The sequence below is a fragment of the Ceratotherium simum genome, chromosome 17 (assembly GCF_057802395.1).
Source record: "Ceratotherium simum simum isolate JZ-2026a chromosome 17, ASM5780239v1, whole genome shotgun sequence".
Taxonomy (NCBI): Eukaryota; Metazoa; Chordata; class Mammalia; order Perissodactyla; family Rhinocerotidae; genus Ceratotherium; species Ceratotherium simum.
In genome coordinates, this window is record NC_141916.1 from 54,715,343 (window position 1) to 54,731,008 (window position 15,666).

The 15,666-nt window shown below is 50.4% G+C and overlaps 1 protein-coding gene across 1 annotated transcript in view; it reads left to right on the plus strand.

Annotated features, from left to right (window-relative positions):
• Nucleotides 1-15,666, plus strand: part of VWF (von Willebrand factor) — a 153,050-nt gene that overhangs the window by 31,898 nt on the left and 105,486 nt on the right. The window contains exons 7-10 of the mRNA XM_014793926.2: nucleotides 10,078-10,294; nucleotides 11,986-12,108; nucleotides 13,005-13,116; nucleotides 14,082-14,128. Of these exons, the coding sequence (XP_014649412.2) occupies nucleotides 10,078-10,294; nucleotides 11,986-12,108; nucleotides 13,005-13,116; nucleotides 14,082-14,128 (499 nt within the window). The remainder of the gene's footprint in view (nucleotides 1-10,077; nucleotides 10,295-11,985; nucleotides 12,109-13,004; nucleotides 13,117-14,081; nucleotides 14,129-15,666) is intronic.

Here is a 15,666-nt window from a genome sequence, read left to right on the forward strand (position 1 = left end):
CCTCTGAAACAGCATGCTGTTCACTGTAATTCCTCTTCCCCCCAGGAAGTCACCTGTCCGCACAAGCTAACATTTGAAAATACTTTGAATGTTTACTTTGAATAACCATAACATGTCTCGTCAAGAGCACAAAGAGGCACATAAAATACCCATTCTGTTGGGAACAATCCAATTCACTCTTTACATCCTCATGAAACATTGCCCAAACCTTTTCTTTGCAAAGTATGTACCCAGCTCTTTCTACTATTTCTGCTCACAGTCATGCTGGAAGGGAGCTCTCAGGCCTAGAGGGAGGTAATTTAAGCACAGAGGACTTGGCTGGGGTGCTAAGTGCCTGGCAGAGCTGGGGGGCTCACTGGCCAGGTCCACTTCTGGCATCCCTCCTTTCTCTCTCAGCCTCTTCAATTCACGTAATTGGGTGATTTGGCCTGGAATAGACTTTTCTTGGAGATCAGGAAAAATTTTGTTACATTCATTTGCTTGGTAGAATAGTTGTGATTGATAGAGAGAGAAATTGTGGTTGGAGGGTCTGGTCAGGGAAGGTCAGTAAATCTCAAGGAAAGACCCTTGTAACCCAAGACCCTAGAGGAGTTAGTTGTCAGATGAGAGCACTGTGACCTGCCCTGGTTTTACAGACAGAGTGCCCACCCACTATGTCCTAGTGATGCTTAGCTCAGAGTTGAGGTTTAGACGCAAGTACACACACACACCCTTCTCCCCTTTGCAGAGTGAGAACTGCTCTCTTGAGTCTCTTGTTACTGAACTAGGTTCGTTTTTGCCCACTGCCCTGAATGGCAAACCCTGGGATGACGAGATTGCAGCAGAGAGAGGGTTTTTTAATCACAAAACAGCCAAGTGAGGAAACGGGAGAATGAGTCTCAAATCCGCTTCCTTGAAAATAGGGACTCAGGGATGTTTATGGGGTAGAGGGCAAGATGGTCTGAAATGTGGAGATAGATGATTGGAGGTGAAGAGAGGTGAGGTAATTGATGATCTGCGCAAGCGTAGTCAGACTTCATGCCTCTTCATAGGATGTGTGTTCACAAAATGGTGGCATTAGCATGACCCAAGGGTGGAGTTTTTAGCCTCTTGATGTCAAAAGGTCCCTTATTAGACATCTGCCTGGGCCCCGTTGATGGGTTGGTGGTCTCAACCGTCCTGAAGTGCACAAGGGGTTCTAGTTCCTGAAAAACAGCTCAAATATCCATTACCGTGGTGACCCAGGCTCCAAGGAGATGTTATCTATAGGAACCCAGTGGGAGTCAGATAGCATATTGCCTAACCAGCACAGTTAACAATGGGCAGGGGAACAACTAAAATCTACGATCAGTAATTCCAAAAAGGAAAAAAAACTTTAGTTACTAGCTACCTAATCATCAATGGCTAACTGTGTGCCGGTTTCACTGTCTCAAGTCATATGTAGACTAAGCAGTGAGGGTTTATTTTGTGTGCTTTGCTGAGGTCCAAGAATCCAGGGTGCAGTCCCTGGTTTCACCCGGTGTCCTCATGTACTTACTTCCCTGCTCTGCAGCTCAGTCTTCCCTCTCTAATGTAAAGCTCTACCCAGCACCTGACCGAATAAGCAGCCTTTTCCTTTAGAGTGGATTCACTCACCTGAGTGCAGGGTGGGAGAAGGGGCAGTGAGCCCATGTGCTTGTGGTGGGACAGGGGTGACCTTGGTGACTGTGTCTTTGGGGGTCTAGCCTTACGGCCAAGATCGGGGCTGTCACAGAGTTTCAAAGATTCTTCTCAAATTAAGCAGAGCATGGCCTTTTAGGGTACTTATTCGACAAATCCTTGAAGAGGGTCTCAGTTCAAATGCCTCCTTAACATCACGATCTCAAAATCCTTTAACAAAATATTCCCGAAGTGACTTTCTTTCCCTTGTCCTTCCCCCAGTGAGGACAAGAATGAGCAAGAATTTAACGGTGCTCATTCATACATATTTATTGAGATGTTTAGTATGGCTTGGGTGATACTAAAACCGAGTAAGGTGGATTTGCAATGTCATTCAAGGGACAAGGCATGTGAGAAATTGAACAACCATGAAAGAGAACATAAATGCTATCCTTGGTCAATAAATGAGGAATTGCCAAAACAATGGTAAGTGCTATGGCAAGGGAATCAGCTCTTATCACAGAGCTGGTTATCTTTCCTTACTGGGAGAAGGAGCGTGGAGTGGTTCCATCCCCAGAGCTTGGGCAGACTCCAAACTAGGAGCCCGGGGCTAGCACTTGGCCCTTGCTGTTCCAGCCAGCCAAGCCCTGCCCTGATCCTTGAGAATTGCTCAGATGCCTCCAGGAGACCAAGGTGGAGGGTGAGGAGGGTCTTTTGGAGGCCTCTGTGACTATCTTTCCTGGCTCTGGGGACTTCTGTGACATATTCAGTTACCCTACTTCTCATCAGGGCTCTTCCCCAACTATCTCAGAGAAAGAAACCTCCAACTCCTAGAAAACCATCCACGTGGTGGAAATCTATCAGACAGTTTCACTGGGTCTTTGTGAGGCAGATCATGGAATGTGGGTGGGAGTCTTAGTCCAGCCAGAAGTTATAAATAGAATCAGCAACCCTCCAGCATCCATTCTTGCTGGCTGACCAATGAGAGACTATGCTCTGCCACAGGAGTGAATTCTTCAACCCACTACTGGGGACCAGTTCCTGCGCCAGGAGCCTCCATACCTCCTCCAGGGGCAGTACAGGGCACCCACCCCAGGGCAGGAAAGATCAGGGCTTGGCTGAACAATCTTGCACTTTATATATTAGCCTCTCCTTTCTTTCTTCGCATCAGTCCCAGGAATGCGCCCCTCCCTTCTCCTTTGTCAGCTGTTTGGGAACAAACACAATAGCTAAGCTTCAGCTCTCTTGCTCCTGCTTGTTCTCCTCCCCCACCCCCCTGCCACTAGGGAGATGTGCTTCTTTTCTCTCCCCCTCCCTTGAAACAGCTTGGCATCTCCGGGGAAGAGGCCTGGTCTTCTTTAATGAGCTGAAAATGTGATTAAGATGGGCTGCAATTGGGTCTGCACACCCACCCAGGCAGGGTGAGGTCATGGATTGATGGAGCTGGGGCTGGAGTGCTCTCGCCAGCCTCTGGCACCACAGACAAGAGATGAGGGAAGATAGAAGTGGCTGATGCCTGGCGCTGGAGCCAGGGAGATGCTGGAAATGCGCAAATAAGCTTACCATCTTCTTGTCTCGCTGCCAGAATGGTTTAGCAGAGAGCTGAGAAGCCATTTTCGAGCTGTTTGGCTAGTATTCACAGCAGGCCAATGGTAATAGTTATAAGCACTTGATTGCTCTCCTGTGTAATCTCATTTAGTTTTATTTTGCATCAACCTTCTAAGATGGGTATTGCTGTCTATGTTAGGAGTAAGTTCTGCTGTGAGTGACAGGACACCTAAAGTAACAACGGCTTACATGGTCTAGAAGTTTATTTCTATCTCATTGTAAAGAAGCTCGAGGTGGGAGGTCCAGGGCCAGTACAGGACCCGATGACGTTAGGATCCAAGGTCCTTCTGTCTCATTTCTCTGTCGTCCTCAGCACGGGGCTTCTACTTCATGATCCAAGATGGCAGCTCAAGCCTCAGCCATCACAACCACATTCCAAGCAGTAGGAAGAGAAAGGATGGAGAAAGAAGCACCCTCTCCTTTTGAGGACACTTCCTGGAAGTTGCACATGACGCTTCTGCTTATGTCCTACTGGGCAAGGCTTAGTCCTATGGCTATCCCAGCTGCAAGGGAGGCTAGGAAATGGGGTCTTGCTTCCCAGTGGCTATGTGCCCAGGGGCAAATTGAAAACCAACGGGCCTGTGACTACAAAAGAAGGGAGGAATAGATACTGGACACCTTTCAATCTCTCCCACATTCTCCCTCCTTAACAATGGGTGAGGAGACAGAGGTGCAGAGAGGTGAGACAATTTTCCTAAAGTCACACACTGTGGCAGTGATGGGGTTGGAACTCCAGCCCAACTGGTTTTCTAAAACCTGCACTATATCCATTGTACTGTGCTGTGTCCTGATTTGATTGTTAGCAAACGTGGTGGGGAGGGCTGGGTGCATGGAGGGTGTGGAAAACCATGTGCATTGTGGTTTGGTGACAGGTGACTGGCCTATGGGATGGAATTGGGGTTTGAGTCGTGCTCGGTCACCCCTTCACTAGGACAGCAGTTCACAAACTGTGTAGTCTGAGGACCCCTTTCACTCTTAAAAATGATTGAGGACTTAAAGAGATTTCATTTACCTGGGCGATAGCTATGGATATTTACCATACTAGAGGTTAAAACTGAAAAGTTTAAAACATATTAATTCATTTAAAAAATAATAAACACACTATATTTAACATGAATAACATCTTCTAATAAAAATAACTATAAATTCCAAACAAAAAAAAAGTTTAGAGAGAAGAATGGCATTGTTTCACCATTTTCCAGAGAAATCATCTGGATTCTCAGATCCGTTTCTGCAGGCAGTCTGTTGTGACATCACACATCACGTAGCCTCTGGAAAATTCCACTGTGCACTTAGGAAAGAATGAGAGTGAAAAGGGCAGACCACATCTTAGTACTATTATGAAAATAGTTTTGCCCTCGTGGACCCCTGAGAGGATCTTAGGAGTCTGTAGGTGGTTCCCGGACCACACTTTGAGTGAATTCTTTACTCTCTCCATGCCTCAGTTTCCAAATCTGAAAGACTGTTTTAATCTAGCCTTTCTGTGAGGAGGTGTGTGTTCTTTGCTGGTGTCTTCAGGCTTCTGAAGAGCCAGTTTGTGGGGGTGGGTGACGAGGGTCTCTGAAACACTTTAGTTGGGTTAGGAGAGAGTGCGGTCCACTACCGAGGGGAGGAGGGGTTTGTGTCTGCTTTTCCTTAAAGCAGGGAGATGGGCAGAGACTCTGTGGAGGGCCTTCCAGCCAGGGCATTCCGTAAGTCAACAGCCTCCCACAACTGGGTGGATGCTGAGACGCCAGAGGTGGCTGCCCCAGCTCTCCAGGAGCTGATCTCCTGCTGGTCTGCCCACCCACACTGACGTGCGTGACCAAGCCCAGTTCCCGAGGACAAGAGGGCATGTGGGGATGTGCCTAAACCGTGGATGGCTTGGGTGAAGTGAACACAAGCCAGTTCACCAATCCTAAAGTGGATGGAGGGAGTTAGCCGGGATGAATCAGAGAAAGGTGCCCATGAGAACCTCTCTCAGAGAGTAACAAACGAAGGGTCTGAAGGCACCGGCATGGTCAGAAAATATGAACTTATTCAAGGAGATTCTGGTTAGGTTTGGAACACGATAGGGGCGGTAACTATCTGCAAGAGAAGCCGAGGCCTCTAACCTACTAGAACAAGGCCCCGGGAGCAGCTGTGCCTTTCCTGGGGCGTCTTGGCAACAATGGGCTGCAGTCTCAGGGTTTGGCTCCACCCTAATGACCCTGTTTCTCCTCCTGCCTGAACTTAGGCCGTCGGCCTTACCTGGCGTGTCCGTCCTCCTGCCCTGAAACCCAGGGCCTGTGTAGCATCCAAAGCCTGGCTCAGACTTTGCCTCCTTTCAGGAAGCCTTTCCTGGCATCTTGGCAGCAAGTTCCTTCCAGCTGCAGTTGGCCTCATCATTGAGGAGACACCCTTAAATTGAGGCCGAGTGTTCAGACTGTTCTGTGAACATTCCCCATGGAAACACCCGGTTCAGGTAGACTGAAAGCTCCCTAAGAACTAGAGAGAGAGTATGACTTACTCATTCTCGTGTTCGTCACTGTGAGGTTTGATCCAGCATTTCCTTATTGCCTGGTGTGTGCACCCTGGGAATTCAGCTCCTATCTTTGAAAAGCCTGCAGGGAAATGGAGGGGATGGCCACAGAAACGGATAATTTCGGGACAAGAGTAGACGCAGCCAGAGGGAGCGTCTAACCCAACAGGGTGGGGACACAGGGAAATGATCTGAGAAGTCTTCCTGGAAAAGGTGTCTCCTGAGCTGTGATGTGGATCAGGAGTTAGCCAGGCCAAAGTATGGGAGGGTGGCGGGGATGGGACGAGGGGCACATTCCCTTGCTGGGCTCTCTGAGGCCTGGGGGCAAGTCTGTATGCTTACTCTTGTATCCCTTGTGCCTGGCACAGTGCCTGGACATAGTAGGTGTGCAACAAATTAAATTCAAAAACACCGGGCTATGTTCAGGAAACCATCAGTGATGCAGGAGATAGGGGGTGGGGTGGGGTGAGCTGGAGAGTTAGGCTGAGGTCAGATCGTGGAAGGCCTGGCCTTGCTGCCTCCCAATGGGCCAGAACTTTGCCCTCTAAGCTGGGGTGGGACATAGTCAGATTTTCCTTTTATACTGAGCTGGACACACTGCTGGAGACCTAGAGGCCACACAGCCAATGTTTGTTGAGCAAAGATTTGGTCACCGTCTACTGGTCCGTGTCTCTACCCTGGGTCTGAGAGGACACGATGTTGGCTCCATCCTGGACTTATTTCTGTGGACATGTCCTGTCTCAGGACCTAGCCTGGCCTGGCAGGGCTACCTGTGGTGGAACGGGGAAGCCTGGGAGGCAGAGACAGCAAGTCAGATGTGCTACCGTGCTGCAGCCACAGGGGAGGGATGCCCGGCTGTGGGGGCTGGCGGACGTCTGGAAGTCCTGCCTGACCCTCAGACTGAGGTCAATCTAGTAGGCCAAGTTCAGGTCACGGCTGACCAGAGGAAGACTGGAGCCCAAGATGGGAGGACAGACTTTTCCTTTTGTCTCCGCTGAGAAAGAAATCCTAGCCAGATTTCAGGTGCTTATGGTAGAGGCCAAAGGAATTGTGCTAAGAAGGGAGGTGGCTGTTTCTGCAGAAATCCACTCCTATCCTGCAGGCAGAAAAGACTCTTCTTGCTAAGGCTTTCTATAAACCATTTAATACCTCCAGGGACCATCCAGGAAATGTGCTGGAGCACTGTTCCCACTTTTCCTTTGAGCTGGGAAAAGATGAACATGGGCCAGCTGGAGATGGGCCATGCTGGACTCTGCCCACTGTGGCTCTGAGAGGAGAGGGGATGCCTGGACTCCTGGGTCTCTCCTTTCCTCTGGCTGGTACTGGGTCCACTGGTGAGGGCCCTGGGTGTCTGGTCCCTGTGCCTGCAGAAGTTGGTCCTGTGGTGCAGGGGCTGCTCCAAGCCACTGTCCTAGAGCCCAGGTGATGGCAGCAGTCACTAGAAAAACCCCATAATGTTGTGTTTTTGGGTTTTTCTCTGGTTCCAAATCGTGGGTGGGGAAGCAGGTAGGCAAGAGCCCAAGCCTCCAGCCCCCCCGGGACCCTCTTAGCTGCCCGTTAGGAGTCTAGTAACCTCACTTCCTGAGAGGTGTTTCTGATGGGGTGGGTGGTGTAGCAGAATGGAAAGAACTAGACACCGGCCTCAGCCTCCTTCCCTGAGCCTCAACTTGCCAGTGAGGATGGAGAACCTTAGATCCGCCTATTCAGAGACGAGTGGGACCCTGCCCCACCCCCCACTGGAAAGAAACCCACTGTGTCCTGGAAGAGTGTGACCCTCCCAAATAAAAGATTAACAAGAGCCGCCCCTCTGTTCACCACGGAGCCCCCAAGATCCTAGTGAATTCATAATATTGCCACAGCAACCATTCATCCCTGTACAGCCCAGGGAGATGGAGACGGGGGAAAGGGACAAAGAGGTCCTTCTATTCTGCTGGTGACCTGCTCATCATTCTGGAGGATAAGCCTAATGGCAGGAGGGACAGCAGAAGGGATCTCTCTGATGGCCAGGATATCTATGATGATGTTATGGGGTCACTGTTCATCAGGCTAAACCTTCTATGTGCATTATTCCATTCCATCTTCTCTTTAATCTTTTCAGATAGGCATTGTCATTATTATTCCCATTCTACAGAGGAAGAGGGTTAAGTCAACAGCCCAAGGTCACACAGCTAGCCTGTGGAAGGGGCAGAACTTGGATCTGGGGCTGTGAAGTCCTAACAAGTCCAGGGCAGGACTCATCCTGGCATTGTCTTCAGAAACCTCAGTTTCCCCCATGTGAAAAGCTCAGGGTGGCAAATGGAAGGATGCGTGTCACCACCTGAGACCTCAGTGGTCACAGGACCCATGAGATCAGTCTTCATCTGCTGACTGCCTGCTCAGCGCCAGGCTCTATGCATCTTCGCACCACTCGCGAGGCAGCGCCTGTGGCTAGTGTCCCCCTTCACTCAAGGACACCCTTCTCCAACGAGGGGAGGAGATTTGCCTCAGTCCACCACCAGGAAGTGGCAGACCTGGGCTTAAGCCTGTACTTTTTCTCAGTCTCACTGTGGGTGTGGCGTCTCCAACCTGGAGGGAGGTCACTCAGCAGGGTGGGGTCACGGAGGGAGTGCTGTTCTCAGCAGTTGGCTCCCAACGTGCAGAGCTGCTAATTGTCCTCGCCCACAAGTCTGCTGCTGCAGCTCTACAGCTCAGCAGCTGGGCAGCTGCAGCTTCCCTAAGGTGCAGAGGGAACCAGCCACACCCAAGTCTTGGGCTAGCTAGGCCCTGGACCTCCCCCAAGTCCCCCCAGGGCCTGCAGTGATAAGGGTACCGCTGTGACATTCTGACCTGACTGCTTGATTCTGATGGCAGACTCTGTGCCCCAGGCAGGGGGCAGGGCCCCAGCTCAGTGGCACTGTGCGCAGGACACAGATTTCACTAGGACCACAGCACATCCCTGGTGCTGCCAGGGTGGTTCTTGCAGATGGTGAGCAGCCCTGGGTCAGGTTTCTATTCCTCCAGGCTTTTCATGGTACCACAAAAGACGAGGCCCTGGGCTGGCTCCCGGCTCTTCATTTACACGGGCTTGCTCTGGCCGTCCTTTGTACAGTTCTGGCAGACTGGATTTCTCTCTCCTCAAAACTGCTCATTTCTATTCTCTCTTTCATTGTCCCTTTTACTAACACTGGTTTGCTCTGGTTTACCCTTCAGGGCTCAGCCCCTCTGTTTGGATACTCTCATCCTTCTTTCTTTTTAGCTGAAGTCCTTTCACTAACTGCTGGCTTCCAGTCTGAGAGCATGCTTATGCATGAAAGGAATGATCTACACAGTGGGGATCATTGATATTGACAATACTGTATTGTGTCAAATCTAAGATATCGTTGATTCAAAGACACATCCTTGCTCCATGTATCACTAAGAAAGAAAGAGCTGCCAATTAAAGTGTGATATTGAGTGTAAGAGGAGCTGCCAATTAAAGTGTGATATTGAGTGTAAGAGGCACCCCAATTTTAGAGATGTTAAACTGTGAAAAAGATGTGCATTTAGAATCACTAAAACACAAAATGCAGAGATGTTTACAAATACAACATAGAGGACTGTTTATACTACTCTGTTACAGGAGTCACCATTGACAACAATTCCCAACCTGCCTTGTGTTGTTGAGTTGAGAGTATCAACAAAGAGGAAAAACCCAAGGATAGCCCTTGCCTGACAGAGTGTCTCCAGGACATTTCATAGGATCCTAGCATGTTATTGCTGACGGGAACTTGTCCTGACTGGTCCCAGGAATTAGCTGGGGAATGTTTGAAAAAATGTGCTGCTGAACTCCATCCCCAATCTACGGAGTTTAAATCTCTGGGGGTGAGGCCCAGGAATCTCGACTTCACAAAACTCCTCTCCCACCTCCTCATTTATCGTGGAGAAGACCAAGCTCAGGGAGGGGAAGGGACCAGGCCAGCGAAAACAGGTGCTGATCTGCATCCGCAGACCCTGAGGAGTTCCACATGAACTCCAAGTCCAGCACTCTTTTCACTATCCTCTCTTCTCTCTTTCCCTTCAGAGGACCCTGCCTGCACCGCAGTTCAAGGGCCTTGGACTCTGCATTTCCAGGGCACTGGGAGGTAACTTAGTCATGGTCCATTTCATGTAGCAGGAGTCCAGTAGCTTTCCTTTGATGGATGGACTGTTTAACTGGGCAAACGTTGATAAGCACCTACTGGGAACCCTACACAGTCCCAGTGTGAGGAGCGTCCTTGGTTCCCGGCAGGTCTGGGTCTCCACAGCGCCACCCTCATGGAGACACTACGCCAACGCACTGAGGAGCCACGGCCACATGGGTGCGCCCTCGCTGAGGTGGCATCTCGTTCCTGCAGGGCGCGTGGGAGCAGTGCCAGCTTCTGAAGACTGTCTCGGTGTTCGCCCGCTGCCACCCTCTGGTGGACCCCGAGCCTTTCGTGGCCCTGTGTGAAAAGAGCCTGTGCCCGTGTGCCCAGGGGCTGCGGTGCCCTTGTGCGGCCCTCCTGGAGTATGCCCGGGCCTGCGCCCAGCAGGGGATGGTGTTGTACGGCTGGACAGACCACAGCGCATGCCGTGAGTCAGTCAGGGTGTCTCCCCGCTGGGGAGGCGCGCTGGGGCTGGGGCTGGGCCTAGGGCTGGGTGGTGTCTGTCCTGGGGTGTCGCTAGGAAGCTCTGGGGCTGTGTCACACTCGTGCACCTTTCCCACACCCCAACCAGCCTGTGCCTGCCAGGCCGCCACGTTCCCGGGCCCGGTCCCTGCACGGCTCCTGCCCTCTGCCACCTGGTCATGGAGCGCTGCCTGCAGTGGGAGTCCCCTCCCTTAAAAACTGGGGTGAGGCTTGAAAGGCCTTCCCAAGGTGCCTGTGTCATTTCTCCTCCCTTGCTTACCCGTGAGTCCCTCAGGAAATCCATCCCCTGGACTCAAAAAACGTTCTCCGCCTCCGACCGGAATCTCAGCAGCTGCATGAATCAGTTAAGGTCTGCCGACTGCCTGTCTGAGTGGACGAGCAGCGAGTGGACCAAACTGTCCACGGGTCATCTCGGAGATCCTGGCAGGCTTTCGCTACGTTCTTCCCTTTCATTAAACCAGCCTTCTCTCCTCTGGGCACAACAATCCCCGTTCCTCCCCCCTCACTTCGTGGTGCCCGTGGCTTTGATCTTCTTATCTCACGGGTCCCTAGTCCTTGTCATCGTCATCATCCCCAAATTATCATGATTAAGTCAGAGCTTCCCCCGTCACCTTGCAAGAAGCCTCCTCTCTCCCCAGACTTTCCACGTGCACATAGACAGCCAGTCTGCAATAATTATGCAGACTGTCTGGACTGATAGAGACAGGAGAGTGGGCCAAATATTTACACTACACACACGTTTTCCAGTTTGTGTTTTTTTAGCTTATAAATTAGAGCTTTTCATCTTTGCTCTGCGGGTGTGAGAAAGGTGGCTATTAGCAGCAGGGTTCTCCTCTATAAGGCAAGTGGCTGTTTTTTTTTGGTTTTTGAAGGTAGGGTGGGGGAATACCTGAGGTATTTTGGAGAAGAAGGGGTTGGGGGCAATTGTTTGGTGTTGTGAAGCCCAGAAAAGAGAGTTGGTGTGTTCTGGTCCTTCAGTCGGCCTGAGCGTCAGTCAGCCACGGGGTGGAGAGAGAAAGGAGAGCCAGTCCTGCCCACGAGGAGCTGGGTCCAGAGGGGAGCACAGGTGCTTAGGTGACAAGACTCCGAGGGCAGTCCTGCCCCACAGTGGAAATAAATACAGAATGAACGTCACCGTGTGGAGAAAGTGGGCATGAATGATATGTGCCCCGTGCCGGGTGGGGCATTTGATGGGGGCCGATTTCACGAGGAAGAGGAGCCCCCAGAGGAGAGATGTGGTGGAGGACACAATTTCTCCGTGCTTGGTCCCAGGAGGCCATTCATTTTCAGCCCAGCGGAGCCTGGTATCACCCAGAGAGGGTTTTAGGTGAAAGAGACAGAGCAGAGAGGAGCAAAAGAACGCCAGGTTGTTCATGGAGAGCAGATGACCAAGGGGGAAGGGAGGTGGTCCAGGTGACCTCTCTGAGTCTTAGCCAGGGCCTCTCGAGATGGAAGATGTTCCTTCAGGGGAGGGGCGGTTGGGTGGGGCAGCCTTGGAGGAGATGTTGGCCATTGGGGTGGGGATGGCTCCTGGGTCCCTGGAGACAGAAGAGGACAAAGAGGACATGGAGGCACTGTGTACGGCGTGGCCTGTTAGATGCTGCCCTGGAGAGACGACTGGGGTTTCTGTTTCAGGACCGGCCTGCCCCGCTGGCATGGAGTACAAGGAGTGTGTGTCCCCTTGCACCCGAACCTGCCAGAGCCTTCACATCAATGAAGTGTGTCAGGAGAAATGTGTGGATGGCTGCAGCTGCCCTGGTAATAAACTTCCCACTTTATTTACAGATCTGAGACCTTGCCAGTGCCCTTGGCTTGGGGAAGCCAGATGAAGGCCACTTGTGTTTATTCCCCTTTGCTGAAATCAGAGGCCTTTTATTTATTTTTTAAAACTCTTTGCACAGAGTGATCAGGATTGAGCTGGTATTTATTTTTAATTTATGTTTTCCTGTTGTACGTACTGTATCCACGAGATTACATGTGTCTAGGGAAGAGAAGGATGGTCTGGGCTCCATCAGTAACTTTGTGTGGGGAGCACATGGCCCAATCTGAGCTGCTGTTTTCTTTTCTTAGTTAAGTGTCAGGGAACTGATCTGGGAGAAAGGTATTTTAAAATGTTTCCTGGGTTTGACATGTGAGCTCAGCCAAAAAGGAGCTTTATACTAGAATATCTTTCTCAGGAGAGACTTGGTGAGCTTTTGGTGAAAAATACCATTTAATTATTGAGGATGAGTCCTGTGTTTTCGATTCATGACTTCTCTACTGGAATACTTTGCACTAAACTCTTGGATCCATTTCTTCATCTGGGGAATGGAGATGAATAATCTCCTCCCCGTCTCCCACTGCGTTAGTGAAAAAGGTGAACGTCACACAAGTTCTTTGAGCTTCGTAGAAGAAGCCCTCAGCCTAGACTCATGACTTCCCTACTGGAAGACATTGAACAAAGCTCTCTCCCTTATTTCTTCACCGGTAGAGTGGAGGCTAATAACCCCCCTCCCTCGTATGGCACTAAGGTGAAAGACAACCTCACAGAACCGGTTTTTTGAGCTTCCTGGAAGAAGCCCTAAACTAATAACAACCTATGGGGGTTCTAAAGTTGTGAGATGAGTGATCTTGATGACAAGGCTGAATCTTTGCCTTCATGCCCTTGATGCCAGAGGGACAGCTCCTTGATGAAGGCCGCTGTGTGGAAAGTGCCGAGTGTTCCTGTGTGCATTCTGGGAACCGGTACCCTCCAGGCGCCTCCCTCTCACAAGACTGCAACACCTGGTAATTGGGGCTGTGCAGTGTGGTCTGGGCGAGCTGCCAGGGGCTGTGGGAGGGGAAGCTGGGGCAGTGGCAGGTGGAACAGGAGCTGGCCTGGGCTGAGGGAGAAGAGGTTGAGATGAGGGGTTGTTTGGGGAAGGGCGTGGAAGTCAATGATGGGGAGCAAGAATTATATTACAGATACGCCTAGAGGAGGTGGAGGGTTGGGGAGAGAAGGACTCTTTACATGCAAACAGCATCTCTAGCTTTCCCCTCAAGCTATGCTTTAATAGACGACTCTGTCTCCCTGAAGAGGGACTAAATAACAGTCACCAAGCCACACACAGTTCTTGTCTCCTTGAGATCTTCTATCTACCAGGTGGAAGGAGGCAGCAGGCCTGAGCTCCACGGCTTTCTGCAGTGGGCCAGGCCCAGCCGGGGCTGCTCTCTCTGCTCAGCTCAAGGCATTTCCTCGAGAAACTCCTCTGGAGGTTTCCTCTGGCTAACTTCACCTGCCCTCTGCACATGGGGAAACTAACTCCTTGTTTCATCTCCAGGCCTCTTCCCTTTCTGTCTTTCCTGCTTGGCAGTCTTCCGGGAGTCTCCGTGGGCTGCCCAAAGTGGTTCTGGGTGTTACCCCTTTCAACAGCCCTCCCTTCCTCTCTTCCACCGGCTGTGTGTGTGTGTGTGTGTGTGTAGGAGTTTGCCTGCTTAGTGCCTGGGTGCATTTTCATGGGCAATGGATCCCCTAGGTTTTTTTCTTCTATCTCCGTCAGGGTTTCTTCCCCTCGGCAGTATCTCCAGGATTCCCCTGTGGCCAAAGCCCTGTCTGGTACACCTTTAACCTCATAAAGATGCCTCTAGCATCAGCTCCTTTCTCTCCCAGATCCCTTCCTTTGGGGGCTATGGTGCCTGTGGTGAGCTCTAAATCTGGTCATGTACCATGTGTTTGCAGAACTACCCATGACCTGTGCATCTCTCCCCAATAGCATTTGCCGGAATAGCCTGTGGATCTGCAGCAATGAAGAATGCCCAGGTAGGTGAACTTTTGGTCATTCCCTACCCTCTTTGAGTGGAGAAGTATGTCCTCCCTTACAAGACAGGGAGGGCCACATATCAAGGCACAGAGAAAGTGGCCTCTCTGCACAGGCAGGGTACAAACCCCTGACACCAACTCTGGTTTCAGATACCAGCTGTGCCAACCCACTTGCAGGCCAGCAGAGGGAAGCCCTTCAGTAGCCGAAAGGGGAGAATGCACCTGGGCTAAAGTTTTATTGTCTTTTTCTCACCACCTGTTTGCTTAAAGGAGTAGGTTGAAAGAGCTGTAAGAACTGTATGGTCATGGTTGACTAAACAAAGATGATGCAAGTTCTTTGGAAAATTAAGAGGAAGTAGGGCCTTGTAATTCTTTAAGCTTGAAGTGAGAATATTCTGGAATGCCTGATATGAAGACCTTGGCATGGTCCAAGAGCTAGGAAAATTAGGCCACCAAATGATTCCCCCTACCTTGTCCCTACCCTGGAAAAATCTGTTTAGGAAAAGTTGCCTTATAAACTCTGCCCTTTACTTTCTCCTCTGTTTGGCCCCAACTCTATTCTATTTACTGCGAACTTTGCCCATTCGAAGCTCCCTTGTGTCTCACCCCCAGGACCCAGCTCTTCTCCTGATAGTTTTCCCTTTTGTGGTCACTCATGTGATATTTGCTATGTATTGGGCACTGTGCTAAGCACTTTACACGTACAACCTCATCACAACAACTTTTGAGGCAGGTACAATTTATTCTTATTTTACAAAAGGGGTAACAGACCCAGAGAGGTTAAATAACTTGCCCAAAGTCACACCACCACTAAGAGACAGAGACAGGACTCAAACTCACAACTGCCTGACTTCTACTTTTGCTCTTCCTTTAAGTATCCTTCCTAGTCCTTGATTTGTCCCTTTGCAGAAGGATATTAGCCATCCTTCGTGGGCTCTGGAGAGGCCCTCACTTAATTAAAGACCAGCTCAGCCTCAGCTCGCATGCTGGACACTACTTTGTGGGTCCCCCTGTTTGTAGAATGCAATAAAAAACTGCAAAGCAAACAGCCAGATGGCCAGGCTCCCCTCCCCCTGGCCCCAAGAGGCCACGCTAGCTTTGGTGGGCTGGGAGGAGGTTGAGCTTGGATACCTGGGATCATATTTTGGGTCTACAGCTTTAGGGTTACTTTGGACCTTTTCCAAGGCCCTCTATACTGGGAAAATTCTGAAACTAGATGGAAAGTGGACACTATGGCGAGGTCAATTAGTCTAGCCCGGGGATAGCCAGCCAACCAGTTTATCTTCTGTGCAATTCTTGAAGGAAGCACAAAGGACAGAAGATTGCTCTTGTAAGTGATATCAATGCTCCAATTTAACATAATCACACCCTGTGAAAGACCTAAGGAGCCCTTTGAAAGACATATGAGGTTGGTGTAACTAACCTATGAAAAAAAGAAATAACTAAAGAATAAGCACTCATTGTATAAGATCTGTGAGCCTCAGTAGATGGAATTAGGAATTCAATTTATTTAGTTTTGTCAGATTGACTACCAGATT